Below are 21,311 nucleotides of genomic sequence, written 5' to 3'. Positions count from 1 at the left end.
GTAAATGTGTATGACAAAAGTGTGACATTAGATCGACACCCTAATTATTTCTATTCAGCCACAGTAAAGATAGTACAGCATGTGAAAGACCACAAGGGCTTTCATGACATAACAAGGTCAAAATGTCATACAATTAATTAAACGTAATATAAATGTGTTTATAATTAAGTTTCTAATTTGTCTGACATGTTTCTCTTCAATCTTGGCAGGAGAACTAAAATTGCAAACAAGAGAAATGATGGTTTACATAGACTGCCAGTGTGGGCGATACTGCCCAGAAAATTCTTAAAAATATGAAATGAGAAATGTTTTATTTCATCTTAAAGTCTCTGCCTTCTGCTTGCAGACGTAGATCTGAGCACAGTTCTCATTTAAAACTCTCGAGTAGACTTTGGTACAGATTGGTACAGCATTTTCTTGAGGGAAAGCAAAAAAGTCTCAATTTGCTTGCTATCTAATCTCACTACTGTGAGATATTAATGAGATGACACATTCTTTCCTATGGGTAATCATTTAGTTGTGTGTCAAGAAAAACATTCAGGTTTTTCATTCTGGTAGCATATTATGAAATATTAATATGTTACATTCTAGGTGTGAAAGCAAGTTTAGCAGTGCGGCTTCATTAACTCTCATTAGTGTTGCAAAACGACAGCTGCTCGCTTCAGTTAATGTAATGTGAATGACAGAGCGGGTTCACCTCTTCTTTCTCAGCACTGTCCAGGTCTCTCCATTGCTCGATGGGCTGTGCAAGGTCCAGCGTGTTCATGGGAATCTTCACCTCACCGATAACGTCATGCTTCGAGAAACGGTCAAAGTCGTACACGGACATGACCAGAGTCTTCCCACCCATTTCATTGAATGGAATCTAGACGGAGATATTATTGGTAAATATAAGTATGATACAGTAGTCACATAATACAATACAGTACAAGTAGTATATTTCACTAATAGTAATAATTCTGTATACTAATGCATTTATATGATTGTTTCTCGTACTACAAAAAAAGTGTACTATTTTAATACTGTGAACAAGAATGGCAACTCAAATCGTTCCAATCTTGTGACTTATAAACTATAAAATTTGCGTGAAATTCCTATAGACTACAGTATGAACAAAGGAGGGAAAGTAATATAATAATAAAGAACCAAGCAAACCCAAAACATGCTGGTTAGGTGATTTGAAGATGCCAAATTGCCCCTTCCCCAATTTGTGCTTTTGCACTGGCAGCCGCACTCATACTGTTATCAGAAAATCTAATTCAGTCTCTTTTTGCTTGTATTGTTGCAGAAATGAATTGCAAGTCTCTCTGGAGCAATGCTGTTGTACGTGTGTCAAAACATGAACATTTGATGATAATGACAAACTGAAATGGGTTCTGTACCTTGAAGTTGAAAGTCTCGTTGAAGACGGGGTTAAGGGTTTTCTTGTGCACCTTGGTGTCATACTTCTTCTTCTTGTCTGGGAGAATGAAAACTTTGACGTACGGGTCAGAGGTGCCTCCACTGTCCATAGAGAGAAGATCTGCAGCTTGCAGGATGCCCACCGTCAGCTACAAAATAAAAGTCATTTTTACTTTTTTAAAAACTGACAACCATTCTGGTTCACTATTTGAATCATTTGTTTTAATTAGGGATGTCATTTCAATAGTAAATAAAGTCATGCTGCTCGAAAGCCTATGCTCATTAAATGCTAAAATTGTTGTACTTGACAAAATGTTTACCAGCTGTGGCACGAGATGCTGAAAAATAGCAAGATGTGACTGTCGAAAGCGTTTATCTTGTATGCATGTGTAGACAGTGTATGTAGACCAGCCCTTTATAAATAGTTCAGATAAAACACAAGATTGTGTCCTGTGTGAACACCCCTACTGTTAGTCTAGCAGATTGATCAACTCCATTGCAAAATGAATTACTGTGTGAACTGTAGGCAAGTGCTTGCGTTCAAATAAAACCGGCAATATATTAAAAGGCGCTGTATGTGATATTGTCAGCTATAGCGCTTGAACTTGGTAACGCAGTTAGTTCAAATGTAAAATATTAGAGATGTTTTTTTTTCCTGTTCACTCCTCCTCCTAATACTGGATGCTTACACCTACACTGTAAACATTCTTTTTTGCACTTAAAATTTTAAGTTTAATCAATTTGAAATAATAATTGACTTAATCAAGCTAATTCCACTTTATTTTTTATAATTTATAGCAGCTATTCACTGAATGGTATAAAAAGATGTTTAAACTTAAAAATATAAGTGCAACAAAGAATTTTTTTAAGGAGTGCAATTGACAATGAAAAGCACGCAAGTTTATCTGCGAATTTATACATTTGCAATGTTTGCAAATTACAAAGCAGATGATGTGGACTTTTATAACTCAACCTGCAGCTCATGACGGAGGTTGCGTTCTCTGGTGGTCACATTTATGGGCCATTGTGGTCACATTATACCTGTAACCGTAATCGAAATTGAATGCTATTCTTCACAAGTTGTAAAATATTGTCATTTCTTTCTTAGTTTGCAAAGTAATAGTATGGGAATGACATAGCGCATCTTCCGAAATGACATGTAGTTTAGAGACAGACAGTTATTATAACAAAAGCCCATAATTCTGCTAACCGACAACTGGAGTTGAATTTTTAATTTTTCCAAACTGGCAACAGGAGTGTCAAAATACACTCAATTAAGTTTATTTAACTAAGTTCGGGAGGAGCATGGTCATGTGATCCAACCAATCAGCGAAACGTTGTACACAATGACACTCTTCAGCCATAATAACGTGCAATAGATGATGAAATATGATTAATATAAATAATTCATTTTTACATTGTATTTAATTTCGTTTTAATGCAAAAGCAATGAGCCTAACCTTGCTGTCAGCGAAGTCATAATCCAAGGAAAATTGCAGTTTTCCGAGCTTCTCCTTTTCTTTGGGTTCTTCCTCTTGCTCTTCAGCGATTCCCATGTCTATATCTTCTTCATCATCATCCTCTTCCTGTTTCTGGAGAGACAGACGGACAGACGAGCGTTACGGAAAGAACCAGAGCAGAGCCGATGGAAGTAGCTAAATGAAATTCTCCGAGCGTGTTTCATCGGGCCGTTTCCCATCTTACCTGAAGTCTGCCAGGTGTTAAACCACCTGGATGTTATAGTATGTAACTGTGGCAGCGATGACCTTAGCAGCAACATGACTTGATTTCACTTTTCCTTTTATGACACCATTTGTATCAACAATCTATAAGTCTTGTGAAGGGAAAGAGATTTTTTCTGAAATGTCTGAAGGAGTATATGCATAAACTGACTTCCAATCTGCAGGGTATAATAAACCTGTTTTGTTGGTTGGAATTTAAAGGGTTGGCGTTTACAAGCGACAAAATGCTCTGAAGATACAAAAAGCAGATTTATTGTTTTTTCTGATTATCAGTCCATAACGTTCAATACAACATTATGACATGAAAATCGCAGTTTCACGCTGCACACCTGAGACAATAAAGCATTTTCCCCCTGCTGTTATTCAAAATGACAATGGAAGAAAAACTGAACTGAATCTTAATTAACTTGCATTGTCATTTACGTTGTAGGTGATTTAATTTCATTTAATGATTCTGTAATTAACGTTCGTGCCCTGTGCTGTAGTTAAAAATTATTGAAATGTTATTGTACAAGTCTATTGTTTGTGTGAACTTCTAATTGGATCAATCAACGTTACGGCATACAAGATTTATTACAAAGATGTCTGCAATAGCATGTGATATAGATGAATGGGACATAATGTTGATGTTTTATTTTACAGATAAGTCGAAGGTACATTTTCCTGTGAATAAAGGTCTCATAACATTTTTTTTTACTAAATTAAGTTTCAGCTCAAACTACCCCACAGATCATTTGTTATAGCATGTCCACAATTCCCTTATAGGGACAGGGGCAAAACAATGCTGTTTTCATGTGTGTACCTTTAAATGCAAATGAGCTACAGCTTTCAGTTAAAAATATCTGAATACATCTAGTACAATAATCTTTAGCTGCATTAGCGCTACCACGTGCTAACAAACACATTTAGAAAAGCTTTTAGGTAAAATTAACCAGTCAATCAGTGGCTGTGGGCGGGGCTTTGTTTGTGTGACATCACATTACCAAGAGAATTAAAACAGCATATCTAGGGCCAGATTTACTAACAGCTTGCGCCAGCGCAAACCATCATTTTGTTGTTAAATAACGATTGTCGGGATTTACTAAAGAAGTGCAGTGGATAATTAGCGCTGTAAATGTGTGGTCTAGTTATTTTTGCGACTGACCTTATTGCATATGCATTTCTAGGAGGAAATTTTTTGGGAGGAGATTATTTAATTGATTTACACAACGTGATTTACTAATGTTTGCGCGTGAGATATTAAATGGTATTTGTGCCATTATTTAATGCTGAAAAAAGCATGTCTTAAATAATTTTGCGCTTGAAATGCTGCAATTATTGTTACAAAAAAGAGCCACCACAGAGAGCAGAGAGTGTGCGATACAATGCAGAAGACTGTTTTAACACATAACAGTTTATTTGTAATGCCAGAGGAACATATTATTCAAAAATATTGTTTGCAAAGCCATGTTATTTTTTTATTTGCTGGAGGAAATTAAATAGAAGTCACTAGGAAAAGTCACACTATATCAAGTGTTTTAAAACTTATTGTAAACCTACATCTTTTCAGTGTCCTGTGGCTTCATTAGCTGTGATGTCTGTGGTGCTGAACTCAAGCTCATCAGGCGTTAGTAGATCACGCTCACCTTATCAGCTCTGTTTATTTGCAACCCTGGACTTATTTTGCACTGCTCTTAGTAGATTGAGTTGGTTATTATGGAAATCAGCTGTTGCGCCTGTGTTATTTAATTTGTGTCTTTTTAATAAATAACCCGCCGACATTACCACTCCCATCTGCGCTTTTTTGGAATTTTGCTCTCACGCTAATTTGACCCATTTAGTAAATCTAGCCCCTAATGTGACTGTTTTGGTTTAATGGGGATTAAAAAAGAAGGAATGGGTGGATTGATGTCCTAACACCTTATATAATTGTATTTAGCATTATATGAGCCCTTTAATGAAGTTCTTCATAAATCACTGTGAGCTATTGTGAAGCCAATAAAAGACGAATCCTCACTTGGCACTTCATTAAACTATAAAATGAGAGAGTTTGAAGCAACCTTCCAATCCATCTTCCTTAGTGGTGGAAACATGCCTAATGCTGCTATTCTAAACAACTTGGTGCTATGTTGCTATGATCCTTGTTATGTATTTAGCCTTGTGCATTAAGGGTTACAATGTCATACACATGCATAAAATTTACAGTGCCTTAGAAGAACGAATATTTGGATTAACTAAAGCAGGGGTGGGAGACCCTGGTCCTGGAGGGCCTTGTCCTGCAGAGTTTAGTTTCAACCCTAATTTAACACACCTGAAAAATCTAATTAAAGTCTTCAGGATTACTTAATTAAATTAATTAAATTCAGGTGTGTTTGATTAGGGTTGGAATTAACTCTGCAGGACCGTGGCCCTCCAGGACCCAGGGTTCCCCACTCCTGAACTAAAGAATATTCAAAGTTTTGTGTGAAGCCCATGAGTGCCATTTTGACCCAGGGTCAGTTTACACGACAACAATGTAGTAAAAAACGCAAACGTTTTCTGAAAAATTTCATGTTGTAGACATGACAGCATTGTCAAAAAGATCTGCGTTTACACGGAACCATGAAAGAGACTGTGTATTATGTCAAGCCAGTAGATGGCGATGTTAGTTTGTAAAGAAACACTACATGCCTGTGCGCATATGCATTCTTTACAGAGTGATAAACAAAGCAATCAAGACGGCAAAGTTTTGTTTAGACGGACAATAAGGTAGTTTTTTTCTACAAGTGACCCTGAACTAAAAAAGCGCAAAATAATGGAGAATAATGTTTGTTTTGTAGTGATTGGTGTTTTGGGTATACTCATGCATGCCTATAGAATAAATTAACACATGCGCATGACATCACATTATCACAGATTCGCGTTTTCGTAGTTTACATGGTCATTTTCAAAAATGTGTTGTTGTGTAAACAAACAGCCAAGATGCATAAAAACTTTCTGGGTTTTGCTTGTTCATGTGTAAACAACCTCTTTTACAACATGTGAATTTTTTTTATTCCTCTCTAGGTTTTTGTCCACAGTAAGGTGCTAAGCAGACCAGCCTTTATGCAGATGATCAACAGTTTGACAAGCTAAAGTAGACTTATATAAAGTATAAATTTAGTTTGTTATCTACAATAACAGTCTAGAGACTACCGGAAGTTACGTTTGGGCCACAAAAGCTGTTTTTTACCATCCATAGCATTTGCTTTCTGTGCCTATGTTGACAGACAGTACTCTGGATGACACTGGTGTGATCAAGCAGTAGTGTTATCCACACAGTAAGCTATATTGTACATGTGGGACCGTCAGCAGCAGCACTACTCAAGCCTGCTGTCGCTGTGTCTGTTTCATTAGATTAAGCATTACTAATGCACTTTGCAGAAGAGCCTCAAAAGCAAAATTGAAGCAAATATTGAAGCTTACATTGGTGAAGTTGTCTTGTTCAGCTTTAGGGAAAAAATTAGAAAATAAAACACAAGAAGGACAACATAGTTGAATCAGAATGAAACAGAACAAAAAATGCTCGGGGTGAGGATTTGTCCTGGACCCACACCTCTGGAATAAACACGCATAGACAAAAAAAGCACCATTACTTATATCTTAACTGACATGGTAAAATGCATTCATGCATGCCAAGCCGCAAAATGCAATATGGGAAAATATTTGTAGCTGTTAAAAGAGCTAAAGTGAAGAAACCCCTCGCTGCATAAAAACAGTATGATGATCAATGAGGAACAGATTAATGCATTATTCCCAATATGAAGTGTGTTGCGGTTCTTCTACAGTATGTAACTGAAGTGACTTGCATTGAGCATTCAGAGGCAGTCGCAGTCATGCTAAGTTACAGAGCATTCATCTTAGTAAAGGTGGAAGATGAAATAAGAAACCATGAAGGAGAGATCAAACACCCACAATAAATCATTACTGACACCGATAGCATTGTGGTCGAACTATTCTGATTTAGATTCATTAGCACTTTTCAGAGTATTCGCGTCAGATTCAAGGTCTTTACAATTCCTAAAGTTTTCGAATCTAAGTGGACCACTTCGGTTGGAAAACCTCAGGTCTGACCCGAGACCCGGGCAACCGGGTATAATATTAGCAACATCCGGTAATTTAAAATGAATGGGGTTTTGCCAAACGGACCTGAAAAGACCCAAAGTCTTGCATGTGTTCATTGAGTCCTTTTCCAACCCCTCCTGTTTGCCAACAGCGCTTGCGACAACGTGGCTAGTTTTGGATGCACATTTTAGCGGTTACCTTGGTGTTGTCGTCAGATAACAAATTAAAATAAATGGAGCAGCGGGCCAAATTGGATGCAAGGCCAATTCTGTTGATACTCTTTACATTCGGGTCCAGTCGAGTTATAAAAAAAAATCACTGGGTCGGGTCTATTTTTGTTTGGGTTTGTCTCTGGTTGGGTCTTTCTTAAAAAACGATGTATGCATTTTGGGTTTGAGTAAAAAGTGTTTGGGGTCATTTTGGGTCGGGTACATTTCTTTGGACCCCGAAAAGACCTCTTCTTCAGATGCTGTGCACAACTCCAAACAAAAATACTGGAAAATATATAAAAAATTTAGATAAACTATCAGAAAAATGCATGCATATTAATGTACTGTTTGGCTGTTATTAATCATTAAGACGGTGTGTAAAGGTGATATACAGAGATCTCCATTGAGTTTGCTGGCAGTGAATCTGCAATAAATTATACACATTGCCTTTAGGAGTATTTCAAAGCGAAGTATATTAAACTTGCACACATACACTCGCACAAAACCAAACTAAAACATTGCAGTAAGTCTCCTGGTAAAATGTTATTTCAGACCCCACCTGCTTTGTGCTGTGGCTCATCTTCACGTTTTATAAAGCGAGGATAAAGATTTTTTTAGTGTTTTAGACAATGGGTCATCCAGAAAAGCTACTCTCAAGTCAAGTTGTGGTCATTCACTGGTGCCTGTATGAAGGGCGTGCATTGGGCTTTGTCTCATATTCTGCTTCACCTGATCTGTAGCTGTCTTCGTGTTCCCTTTTGAGGCTACTTATGAACCGTTTTAAATAACCAGGTATTAACCATTAAACTAAGGGAACATTCAAGGGACCGATTTGTGACATTAGACAGGTGAAGCAGGTTTTAAAGGACAAATCCCCAACCGTACCCTTTCAACATGCATGTTAGTGAAGATTGGTGTTCTCCATAAGCAGGGATGAAGTTTAGGTTCATAACCAGATGCACATACACTCTTAAAAGGCCTTAATTTTAAACTGGCTCAAAATTACCCATACTGCTCATGTTGCATGTCAAACCGGTGGAATGCGAGCCCACCCCAACCAACCCCCAAACTGAATCCTCAAGCAACCCCAGCACCCCTGCAGCTTGCAAGTAGAAGCCAAAGATCTCATTCTCAGCCAGTCTTCAATGCCCAATTCCCCTTGTTCTGGTCTGAGCTCACACCAGGCGGTCAGAGAGGGGCACTGCAAGCCATTTCACACCTACCGTAAGTTGCCAGGTCCACCACAGTCAAGATACACGGAGCACATATCAGACACAGAGCGGGAACGATAGAGAAATGAAGAAATGGAGAGAGAGGGAGAGATTGAACTCACAGAAGACAGAATCAAGTAGAGGTAAATCAAGAAACACTTAACGGACATGTTTTAAAAATGACACATAAACAAAACCAACAAATTGTGTTATTGATCACTGTAATAAACATCACATGCGCAGTTACAGTAGGTCCTAAAATCTGACACCACACTGAAAATCAGATATTGGAATTGTAATGCAAATATGGAAATAAACAGTAAGTTGTATTATTTCAAATAAAGAAATGTTTTGACGTAAATTGAAAAGAAACTATTCTGAGGTAAAAATAGGTTGATGGCGAATTAAGAAAATTTGTGACCCTTTGCCAATCCTTGAAAGTCACAATGAAAAGTAAAAAGCGATTGTCTGATTTTCAGGATCGTTACGTATATCCGAGTGAAACAACTTGTTAAATAAAAAAAGTAGGGCGGGACTTGAAGTCGTCCACGGAGAATTGATTGAATCGTTGGAAGATGGGTAATGTTGCTATTTGCTAATCACTGCGATCGTTTCCCAGGCCCCGCCGCCCTGTCGTTCCTCGTGACCGGAAGTAAAGAGAGATTGTTACGAGGAGGGGATTATCCCATGATTTGCTCACCCTCAAGCAATCTGAGATACATGTCTATAATCTTTCAGACGAACACATATAAAGGGAGAAAACAGGGATCAGGGAACCACTTCTGAATGTTAAGCCGAAAAAAGTGCATCCATCCTTCACAGTAGCAATCCACACGGCTCCAAGGGGCTAATAAACATATTTTGTGGCTAATTGATGAGATATTGTAAGAAAAATAATTAGGGAAATAACACGCATTAATTTCGATGAATTAATCTGAGAAAAAATAACGCGTTAAAAAAATTACGCACAGTAATCCATTCCGTATTGACCTTTGAACCTGGAAACGTTCTAGCCACCATTTGACTGTAAAATGAAGGAGGTAGACGAGAACGCGCTGGTGGTGACTGGATCATTAATTGGAACATTTACTTATAAAAAACGGCCTGATGGAAGTGTTGTCTGCAATGTCTGCAGCAAAGATTTTGCATATTACCAGAGTTCGTCCACTCTAAAGTACCACATCAATGCAAAGCATCCAGGAGTTAACGTTAATCCGGAGGTACGACCTAGCGCGTCCCGTAATACCAAAGGTAAAGGGGCTGATTTTTTATTTACTGTAAGGTTTATGTTCAATTGCACAAAAAAAGCCCTGCAATTGATATTGCACTGTTAAACTTTTGGTAAATAATCTTCCTGAAGCACTTTTGAATTTATTTCCTTAGCATATTACTGTAGGTCATTTTGTTGATTGTTATGGCCATTATTTGAACAGTGAAAATAATAATAAGAGAGTTTTTGAACTTTAATGTCACTAATGCTGATTATTCACTGATTCGTTTAAATTGAAATATTTAAAAATTTCACAGCAAAAATTATGTATGTGATTAATTTTGATTAATCAAAGAGTATGTAATTTTTTTATTAAATTTTATCGATTGACAGCCCTAAAAATAATACATATATGAAACATAAACTATAATAACTAGCTTTTCGGTAACGACGGCATCTTGGACTCGCGCTGTACTAGAGTCCCTGCACAACGTATCCATGCCAGCGAACGCTCACTTTGCTAAAACTCTCATGTGAGTACAAGATGGCGCTGATGGCCTCGCAAAAAGACCTTTATTAACTCTTTTCCTGCCATTGACGAGTTAACTTGTCAATTAAGAGAAAACGCTTTGCTGCCAATGACGATTATTTCCAGCTTTCAGCTATACCGCTATTATCCACCAGGTGGCGCTCTTCCACAGCTTATAAAACCTGCAAGTATCACCCTAGGGCAAACCGCTGTATCCTGTTTATGTTTTGAGGATCGCTCTGAATCTGATCTCTATCAAAAGTCCTTTAGAAAAATGGAAACCTACCCATATTTTAGAGGTGATAAAAAGAGAACTAATGAAGGTAGGATAAAACAGTCTGTTCTTTCATTTGATATATTGTTTGTTTATATATTTTAAGAAAAACATTTTCTGGAAGGCATTAAACTTTTGAAAATGTAAAAAAAACGCTGGCGGGGAAAGAGTTAACCCACTGGAGCCGTGTGGATTACCTCTGTGAAGGATGAATGCACAATTTATGGGTTCAACCAAAGTCAAAAGCCGCTCCCTGATTACCGTTTTCTACCATTATAAAGCTTGGAAGAGGAAGGGGGTTAAAATAAATGTGTTCGTCTGAAAGATGATGGACATTTACATCTCAGATTGCTTAAGAGTGAGTACATCATGACGTTATTTGGTGTCGCTTTAAAAACACAATATGTAAAAATTTTATTGTTATTCAACCTACTATTTTAAGTTTTGGCTTAAAAAAGTTGACATAACTTAAAAAATTAAGTTGAAATTGTTTACCTTTTTTTTTTAAAGTTAAAGTAACATAAAAATATGTTTTGATTTAATAAAAATGCTGCAAATCTTTTAGAGTGTAGTGGCAAAAATTACATATTGTGCCTTTAAATCCTGCTGAATAACATGAATCATCTCGTTTTGCATCAACTACAGTATCATTTTCATTTTTTAAACTTTCACTCAGATTGTTTTGTTGCTATACAAACATTTAAATTATGGAAAAATAAAACAACATGATTTTCTGATTTTACTCCTGGTGTCAGACTCTTGGATTCCACATCAGAATAAATTTAAATAAATAATGAAATCTGGACATCAAACCACATTAATGAAGGTACTACGTAACACCAAATGCAAAATCTTTGAGATATTTCTATTTTTTATATAGTTAATAAAACATTAGGATATGTCAGGGCATAGCTTTAACAATTCCCAAAAAGAAAATTGCCTGTCACAATAGCAGACATATAGGGCACAGCGGGACCCAGCATAAAACGGCAAATATAGCCAAAGTCTTCAGCTATTCAGCTATTATACCCTACCCAGAGATAAAAAAGATTTAGTGCAGCTGTGAGTTCTCGGGAAAATGTGTCATTTTTAACACAAAAGCACAAGAGATTAACAGCACACACATTCTTTTGAAACCAAATTATACGAACACAGCAAATGAAATGACAAGGCGGGAAATCTTTAATGTAGCTTTCCAGCTTGACAGTCAGCAAATGACGTACAGCTCTTAATATTTTATATTTCATGAATATTAAATGGCGAAAAAATCTTTCCAGAATACCAACCATCCATCTGCATGGCCTAGAAGCTAAATTAAGAATATGTGAAGTAGTAACACACCCTTACATGTTTTGAGTCTATCCAATATATTAAGAAAAAAATAAAAAATAAAAAAGCTAAATGTCTTAGACGTAGTATTCAACCATATTAAACATTAATAATGACCGGAAATTAGTGGGGAGACTACATTAATCTTTCTTTTTTGGTGTAGCCGTGACTAAAATAGTGCTCCCGAAAAAGAAAATTCTATCATCATTTATACATTCACATCATTTTGTATGGAAAAGAGATACGTCAAAATTATGCATTAAAGATGGAGACCTACTCTGACTAATCTTTCAGTAAATTCGTGCATTTGTGTTCAAACAAGACTGAAATGTATGTCATAAAAATACATAAAATCTTACTTTGAATCTTCCTTGACTAACCTAAATAATTCCTTTTGTAAAGATATGAAGGTGCACAAATGATGACAGCTTTTTAAAAGAAATTAAGATTTTAATTTGGGTCTTTCTAATGAGTGGTGTCGGCTGGTCATACCTCTCCTCCCTTCATGTTCTTCATTCCCATGTCTCCCTTGCCTTTCTTTCCCTTCTTGCCTTTTTTCTTCTTAAGGCAGGTCTTTTTAACGACGCAGAAACAGCAGGTGAGGATGAGCACCACTGCCACGATAGCGATGGCAATGATGGCCCAGGAAGGCACTTAAAGTGAGAGAAAGACAAAGAGTGATGAAGGAACGTGGCTTGGAAAAAACAATTCTAGTTTTATCATTGCCATTATGAGACTCAAGCGTATCCCGTTACACCTTGATCAATAAAGGATGAGCCCATAACTTAAATGTCACTACGTGTGGGAAAGAGACGGTGTAATTGAAACGCCATGGCTTTAGGGATCTATAATAAATGTTTGCCTTGCCTCAAAGTTTAAATAGTTTGAAAAGTTTGGAAGTTATAGTTTTGAAGGTTAGACACTAGCTTGTATTGGGATGATGGCAGGGTTTTGCTAGGCTGCTAGAAAGATCTCGAAGGTTGCTGTGGCATTTCTAGATGGTTCTTAAAGCAATACTCCAGTAAAGATATCAATATTACCCCATGATTTACTCACCCTCAAGTCCATCAACTTTTAGACAAGCATATTTGGAGTTATTTTAGTAGATGTTCTTGCTCGTCCTTCACAGTGGTAATCCACACGGCTCCAAGGGGTTAATAAAGGTCTTCTGCGAGAAATCAATGCGATTTGGTAAGAAAAATATCCATATTTCAAACTTTATAAACTATAATAACTAGCTTGCGGTAATGGCGGCATCTTACGGTACATTCACACGGGCGTAAGCATTAACGCTTACCATTCACTTTTAATGGGTGACGTCATGTGTTGCCGAACTGAAATGTGGATCCGTCGGCGCTGCGTCAGTGCCATTGCTCGCGGCAGAAGTTTAACTGTGGGTTTAAACCAAACGCGAAGCGTGCAATCGCATCGTGTTGGTCGCTCTAGATTACTCGCGGGATTTAACTTCGTGTCATGCAAATTTTTCGCTCGAGTTGAATATTCGCGTTTTCTCGGCAAACGCGGCGCCCATAACGTGTCATTCGCATCGCCCCACGCGAGGACGCGTCTGATCGCGTCTTTGCATTGACTTTGTATGTAATCTACTCATGCAAATCTTTGAACTCGGATCTGGTGTAAACCCACAGTAACATTTCTCGGTACATTTACACGGGGTGAAAGCGTTAAACGCTTGACAGAAGGCTTGTTTGAAGCGTGGCCAACAGCCAATCACAGTGGCCGCAACACATGCTCCGGTCTTCCATAAACGTAATTGGTTATTTGCAAAAGGCGATCTGATTGGCTGAAGCACACCTTGCCACTTGAAAAGTTGAGAAATGTTCAACTTCTGCCGTGAGTAACGGCACTGACGCGGCGCTGACAGATCCACAATATATTTCGGCAACCCTTGACCTCACCCATTAAAAGTTAATGGTAAGCGTTAACGCCCCGTGTCACAAGAGTCACTGCGCAACATATCTATGAAAACCAACGCTCATCACGTTAAAACTCTTTTGTGAATATGTTGTTACCGGAAGCTAGTTATTATAGTTTATAAAGTTTGAAATATGGATATTTTTCTTACCAAATCGCATTGATTTCCCGCAGAAGACCTTTATTAACCCACTGGAGCCGTGTGGATTACTTCTGTGAAGGATGGATGCAGTTTTCTGGGGTTTAAAGTCAGAAGTTGTTCCCTGATCCCTGTTTTCTACCATTATAAAGCGTGGAAGAGCAAGGACATTTACTAAAATAACTCCGAATGTGTTCGTCTGAAATATGATGGACTTATGTATCTCGAATGGCTTGAGGGTGAGCAAATCATGAGGTAATTTTTATATTTGGCTGGAGTATCCCTTTAAGGTAGTTGCAAAGTATTTTCTGGTTGTATTCTAATAAAGACACTAATAAATATATAAACATGGTCACTATACAATTGAAAAACCAACAAATCTAATGGTGGCATGGTGGCCTAAGACTTTTGCACAGTATTCATTACACAATGACACTCACATGGCAGCTTGTCCATCTCATTGAGAAACTTGTTTTTGATGTCACCAAAGACGTCATTCTTGGTGACGTGGCCCTGCTGTTCGGTGGAGTTGTCTGCAGGTGTGGAGACGGCGGGGGCTACGGTCAGAGCGCTGGCTCCTGTTGGCTCAGGCCCCACCATGGCCTCGGGCTTCTTCTTAAACAAATTCCACTTCATGCTTGATGGTTACACCAACAGAATCCCTAATGGAGAGAAAAACAGTTGATATGAGAAGGATGTGATGAAATGCGAATGAATCACTTAATGTTTCATTGGCTCAGCTACATACAGTACGCTTTATTCAATGGAGACTGATAAAAAGACTTACTCGGCCCATCAAACATGCAAATGTTGCTGGCATAGGCTGCTACAGAGCGAATGATGACTATCATCATAAAGTCACACACTATCTGATCTCTTGATTATTAGAACTTGCCTGATAATGTGAAAAAGTTGGCGCCCATGTTTGCAATGCTTTTGAGCAGTTATTTCAGTCAGACAGGCTTAAGACCTACAGGTATCTACTTAACATATCTCTAGGATCATGTGCTAAAATCACAATAAAACAACACCAGCAATTATACCTGACATCAACTAATCCATAAATTCTGTTTCTTAAGCTAAAATTGCACAAAAAACACATTTCTTCAAGGTTGTTTCAGCTACTGCACGTGCAATGTCAAGCACTTTACACAACTCGTTAAAGAGCCCCCCTCCTTATCGACTGATGATTGGTTCTTTTCACTAGAAGGAGGGACTTCCGTTGCCAGAGCGGCATTAGGGGCCGCACTGCTTTTATTTAATTGACTTCAGAAAAATGAAATTTTTTTATATTGCTAGGCAACCACCGAGACAGCTTTCTTGTCAATCAAGTATTGAAGAGTAAGCGCTCTTGAAACTTCTTATATGCATATTAGCAGAAACTTTAAAAAGAGGACACTTGCTCTGACCCTAATCGAAGGTGAGAGGTGCACAAAAACGCAAGAGACAGTAAGAGAGTGCAGTCTCCGGTTGACCCAAGCAACTGTACACCACAACACAAGGCCCGCCTCCCCCATATTCGATTGGACAACGAATGTGAATGTGAATGACGTCGGCCGCTTTTCCGCTCAGAGTTGCCGTTTTTCAACTTTTCAAGAGTTAAGAGTTAAGAGCGCTCCTGCAAAAAAGCACAGCATGGCAGGCATCAAATAGCCCTGTCCAAATGGCGCACTTCATGTGGACTTGCGCTAAATTGCGCTTGCTCGCCTAGTCTACAAGTCCGTACGTTGTCCCGCCCCCTTTGCACCCTTTATGCAATCTTTGGCGAAGCCCGCACTGCAACAGGCTTTACGCACTTTACCAACCCAGAAGACCAATCAGACGACGGAAGGGAGGAGTTCACACTGATGGGCAACTTATCCTCCTATTTCAAGCGTGATGGTAGAGTCTGTCCAAAAATACGACTCTGGTGCGTCCTTGTGGACTCACGCCAAGGGTCCCTAAGGTCTGCACTACATGATGTCATCAAAGTGACAAGTCCGGAGTGTGCCATTTGGGACAGGGCCAAAAACGAAAGGCATTCGGTGCGCATAAACAGCACTCTCTGCCAAACGCATTCTGTGTGATCCGCCCCTTATTGAGCACTGTATTGTTCCCTATTCGTAGTAATAGGAGTGCTCAGTCTTGTTATATCCAATATCTTTCTTTGTAAGCAAAGAGGGGTTTTATTAATAGGTTTGTTGACTAATGCATATATACATTGTTTTTTCCAACATCAACATTATAGGAAAATAAATAATAAATTTAACAATTGCCTTCCCTACAGTTAATTTAAATAGTCATGGGGTGTGATAAATGCATTAGAGAGTACAAATATTTAACTCTCAATAATATAAGGATAAAGAACTAACACTCAAAACTAATAACATACGGCTGCAAATAATTTTGACAGGTACAGTTTTAACAAAATTATATATATTAAAGGATTAGTCCATTTTCTTAAAAAAAAAAAAACCCTGATAATTTAGTCACCACCATGTCATCCAAAATGTTGATGTCTTTCTTTGTTGCCGAGAAGAAATTATGTTTTTTAAGAAAACATTCCAGGATTTTTCTCATTTTAATGGACGTTAATGGACCATAACACCTAACAGTTTTGCTGCAGTTCAAAATGGCAGTTCCAAAGCAGCCTCAAAGGACTCCAAACGATTACAAACCAAGCACAAGGGTCCCATCCAGCGAAACGACTGCCACCCCCGGCAACAAAAACAAAAATATGCACCTTCAAATCACAACTTCTCTTCTTCCTCTGGTCCTGTGACGCGCCAGCGCGATCTCACATAATACGTCATCACGTCAAGAGGTTACGAATGACGTATCGAAACTACGCCCCAGTGTTTACAAGTGTGGGGAAAGAGGACTGTTCCGACGTTGTTGTATGTCGAATGATACTAATTAATGTCTTTTCAGTTTATTGATTAAAATGGTCCGCAAATGTGCGTTTCATATATAACACGTGACCTTTCCACGTCATTACGCAATTACATGAGGTTGGGCTGGAGGAAGAAGAGAAGCTGTGTTTTAAAAGTGCATATTTTTTATTTTTCTTGCCAAAAATGACAATCATTTCGCTAGATAAGACCCTTATGTTTGGGATCGTTTAGAGTCCTTTGAAACTGCAATTTTAAACTGCGTCAAGTGTTGGGGTCCATTAAAGTCTATTAAAATGAGAAAAATCCTGGAATGTTTTTCTCAAAAGACACAATTTCTTCTCGACTGAAAAAGAAAGACATCAACATTTTGGATGACATGGTGGTGAGTAAATTATCTGGATTTTTTTTAAGAAAATGCACTAATCCTTTAGTATGTGTCTTTTAGTAAGATATCCGGCATTATGTTTACAAATGATTAATCCAAATAGTGTGTTTGTGACATTTGAACATCTTGTCTTTTCTTAAAACCACATGTAAATGTGTTTTCTTCACAGAAGGTCTGCATTCGTTAAAAATAAACAAATAAAATATTTCAAATCAATATTAAAAATTCTTTACCTCACTTTTGAGGTAAATAGCTGTGTAATAAGTTGGATAATGTATAGGCAGCAGGTTGTCTTACACATGAAATGTAGCAGTTTGGCATAAATTCTTTCATGCCTTAAATTTTTACGTTTAATCAACTTGGATTTAGCAGTAATTTCAACTTATTATTTTTTATCTTGACTTGAGATGAGTCGCTACAACTTATACCAAACCCTGTGCGTCTGACATTTTTTTATCAGACTCTTAATGGACACTGTCAACAAAGTGGTATTTCTAAATGATCTGAGGCTGAGATTAAACAATTTTGAAGTGAAAGTATTTGATTAATGTATAATACGTGCCGAGAGCATTCAGTTATTATCATTATTTAATTTTTGATGGAGGTGGTGTTTAGCTGCTTTGCGTCTGAGCTCCTCAAGTGCTTAAACTTATTTATTGTACTAATATACTTTAAAGGTGCTCTAAGCTAATTCACGCGTTCTAGGCCATAAAACATTTTTTGTTTCATACAGTTAACATCTCCTCACTGTCTGCTAGCTACCTGTCCTCTGAACACACTGTAAAAAGCACGGTCTCTAAAGACAGGCCAGGCTTCGCAAACTGCAACAAAAACAGAGTGGTCAATACCACCACGAAACATAAAGTATTCCAGCCAATAAATGACAAGAAGGATTTGGGAGTGGGGGTTGGGCGCGTTCATGACTCGTTCAGAAAGCACGGAAGGGAGGGGGAGGAGTTAGCTACGCTCCATTTAGTTTGACAACACTTCGAATGTCAACAGGAAGGGACGTCACACAGAATCGCTTAGAGCGCCTTTAAGGTTCTATATGACTTGTCTGAGCCACCCGCTCCACGAGGAATGACTTTGCCCTCCGATTTCATTAAAAGCACAGTGAAATAGGCAAACAAAAAGGATTTCTCATTTCTCAAGCATCAATTCTTTGCTTCAGCGGCGAGGAGCCTGTCTGTACCCATTGCAGCACATGAATAATTTAATGAAGCTGACAATTCATGGGATAAGCCGCTTTATAATTCAAGGGCCCGCTCCCTCTCTGAGAAGGTACGACAGAATGCTCTGTGCTGCGGTTATGCAATCTGACGTTGCATAAGTCAAGTTGCCCACAGGCAAAGACTGCAGGAAGAGTTTGGCAAAAGAGAAGAGAGAAACAGACTGAAAACGACGGATACAGCCATAGTAAGTCACAAATGCACCCAGACATCTCACCACCTGTAAAACCCAACCAAAAGTCTGACACAATAGTCAAACTTTTTTAAATGTTTGCATTTTGACTTAAAAAGCAAACAGGGCATACTATTTAAACAAATATTTGACATGATGATCGAATAAAAGGATAAATCTTTATTCTTCACGTTTTACGCATACATGGCACTAAAGAGAGACCCTAAAATGGTTCTTCAATTACATTGCTGTAAAGAACCTTTTTTTAAATGGTACTGACTATACAAATATACACTCACCTAAAGGATTATTAGGAACACCATACTAATACTGTATTTGACCCTCTTTCGCCTTCAGAACTGCCTTAATTCTACATGGCATTGATTCAACAAGGAGCTAAAAGCATTCTTTAGAAATGTTGGCCCATATTGATAGGATAGCATCTTTCAGTTGATGAAGATTTGTGGGATGCTCATCCAGGGCACAAAGCTCCCGTTCCACCACATCCCAAAGATGCTCTATTGGGTTGAGATCTGGTGACTGTGGGGGCCATTTTAGTACAGTGAACTTATTGTCATGTTCAAGAAACCAATTTGAAATTATTCAAGCTTTGTGACATGGTGCATTATCCTGCTGGAAGTAGCCATCAGAGGATGGGTACATGCTGGCCATAAAGAGATGGACATGGTCCGAAACAATGCTCAGGTAGGCTGTGGCATTTAAACAATGCCCAATTGGCACTCAGTGGCCTAAAGTGTGCCAAGAAAACATCCCCCACACCATTACACCACCACCAGTGGTAACAAGGCATGATGAATCCATGTTCTCATTCTGTTTACGCCAAATTCTGACTCTACCATCTAAATGTCTCAACAGAAATCGAGACTCATCAGACCAGGCAACATTTTTCCAGTCTTCAAATGTCCAATTTTGGTGAGCTTGTGCAAATTGTAGCTTGTGCCTCTTTTTTCTATTTGTAGTGGAGATGAGTGGTACTCGGTGGGGTATTCTGCTGTTGTAGCCCATCCGCCTCAAGGTTGTGCGTGTTGTGGCTTCACAAATTCTTTGCTGCATACCTCAGTTGTAACGAGTGGTTATTTCAGTCAAAGTTGCTCTTCTATCAGCTTGAATCAGTCGGCACATTCTCCTCTGACCTCTAGCATCAACAAGGCATTTTCTCTCACAGGACTGCAGCATACTGGATGTTTTTCCCTTTTCACACCTTCTTTGTAAACCCTAGAAATGGTTGTGCATGAAAATCCCAGTATCTGAGCAGATTGTGAAATACTCAGACCGGCCTGTCTGGCACCAACAATCATGCCACGCTCAAAACTGCTTAAATCACCTTTCTTTCCCATTGTGACACTCAGTTTGGAGTTCAGGAGATTGTCTTGACCAGGACCACACCCCTAAATGCATTGAAGCAACTGCCATGTGATTGGTTGATTAGATAATTGCATTAATGAGAAATTGAACAGGTGTTCCTAATAATCCTTTAGGTGAGTGTATATGGCATAATAGATTAACACTGGGATTGGCTATATGAAGTTGAAATAAAAAAACTATACAAATGTTATACATCACAATACATAACGTCAAAAGGTAGCAGCAAGGTTTCTTTATTTACGCTACGCTACAGCCTTCATATATTAAAAATCTCAAAACTAAACTAAAACCCAAGCGTTTTTAATATTGTCCCAACACATGCAAAATTAATAACACAGCATATATCTGAATTTGAAAATGGCATTTTTTGTACAACATAGGGTGTTTGAAATTTCATGCTCTAATGCAGCCAATAAATCACTGCTAGCCATAAATCATTTTGGCATCTGCCTAATTTTGCTTTCTTCTACCAAGTGATAGATTAATTTGCACCGAAATACCTTGGAGTTTAATTGGATGTCAACAACAAAAGATATGGGAAGTGTTTTTCCTCTCTTCCAAAGGTGCCCAGACACAAAGGACATTGAGTCATGAGGACACGGAGGCAAAGATCTGTGAATATCAGAACATGAACCCTCCGTCTAAATGCATGCAAAGACCTTGCAATGTATTAAGCTTAAATTGTATTAGATACGGGCATATTTACAGACTGACTCAGAGCCTGGATCATTTTCAAGATGAAACAAATACTGACAAATATACACTTGTTTGAACAGCTTGTAACCAACCTACAGCTGTCCAATTATATAATATTACTTATTCATGGTGAAAACAGAGACCTGTGATTAAAGGAAATTGGCTGACTAAATAATCCCAAGGTAATTTTAACTGGCTGACAAATGATTTTAAAAATGACTGAGGCGCTGCAAATGAAAAACTACCTGAGAGAAAACTAGAGATGGTTTGTTGGAAATTGTTGTTAAACCTCCAAAGGGGCATAAACTAATAAACAAGATGCAGATATGACCTTAGAAGAAATGTTTTTATTTCAAGTCGTAACTTGCTAAATACAAATGTTTTGAAAAATCAAACGTTACAAGGATGTTGATGATTTTAGACATAATGCCAAAACTGCAGATGTGCTTGTGCATCTGAAAAGCAAGAACACTGTAAAAAAATATGCAGCATTTTCGTAAAATCAACATATATTTTTATGTTACTTTAACTT

General features: G+C 38.1%; 1 protein-coding gene across 3 annotated transcripts in view; it reads right to left on the bottom strand.

Moving 5' to 3' along the window:
- syt2a (synaptotagmin IIa) overlaps window positions 1–21,311 on the bottom strand; it is a 50,718-nt gene that overhangs the window by 10,857 nt on the left and 18,550 nt on the right. For 2 of the 3 annotated variants that reach the window (XM_073874942.1, XM_073874943.1), the window contains exons 2-6: window positions 14,479–14,700; window positions 12,460–12,620; window positions 2,862–2,993; window positions 1,383–1,550; window positions 698–865 (exon numbers count right to left, since the gene is read on the bottom strand). In XM_073874942.1, coding sequence (XP_073731043.1) covers window positions 698–865; window positions 1,383–1,550; window positions 2,862–2,993; window positions 12,460–12,620; window positions 14,479–14,674 — 825 coding nt within the window. In that variant the 5' untranslated portion in view covers window positions 14,675–14,700. The remainder of the gene's footprint in view (window positions 1–697; window positions 866–1,382; window positions 1,551–2,861; window positions 2,994–12,459; window positions 12,621–14,478; window positions 14,701–21,311) is intronic. The other variant, XM_073874944.1, reaches the window with a different exon arrangement.

Source organism: Misgurnus anguillicaudatus, chromosome 13 (genome assembly GCF_027580225.2).
Source record: "Misgurnus anguillicaudatus chromosome 13, ASM2758022v2, whole genome shotgun sequence".
Classification (NCBI taxonomy): domain Eukaryota; kingdom Metazoa; phylum Chordata; class Actinopteri; order Cypriniformes; family Cobitidae; genus Misgurnus; species Misgurnus anguillicaudatus.
The sequence above is the reverse complement of the archived record's forward strand: the minus strand, read 5'-3'. Positions and strand labels throughout refer to the sequence as shown.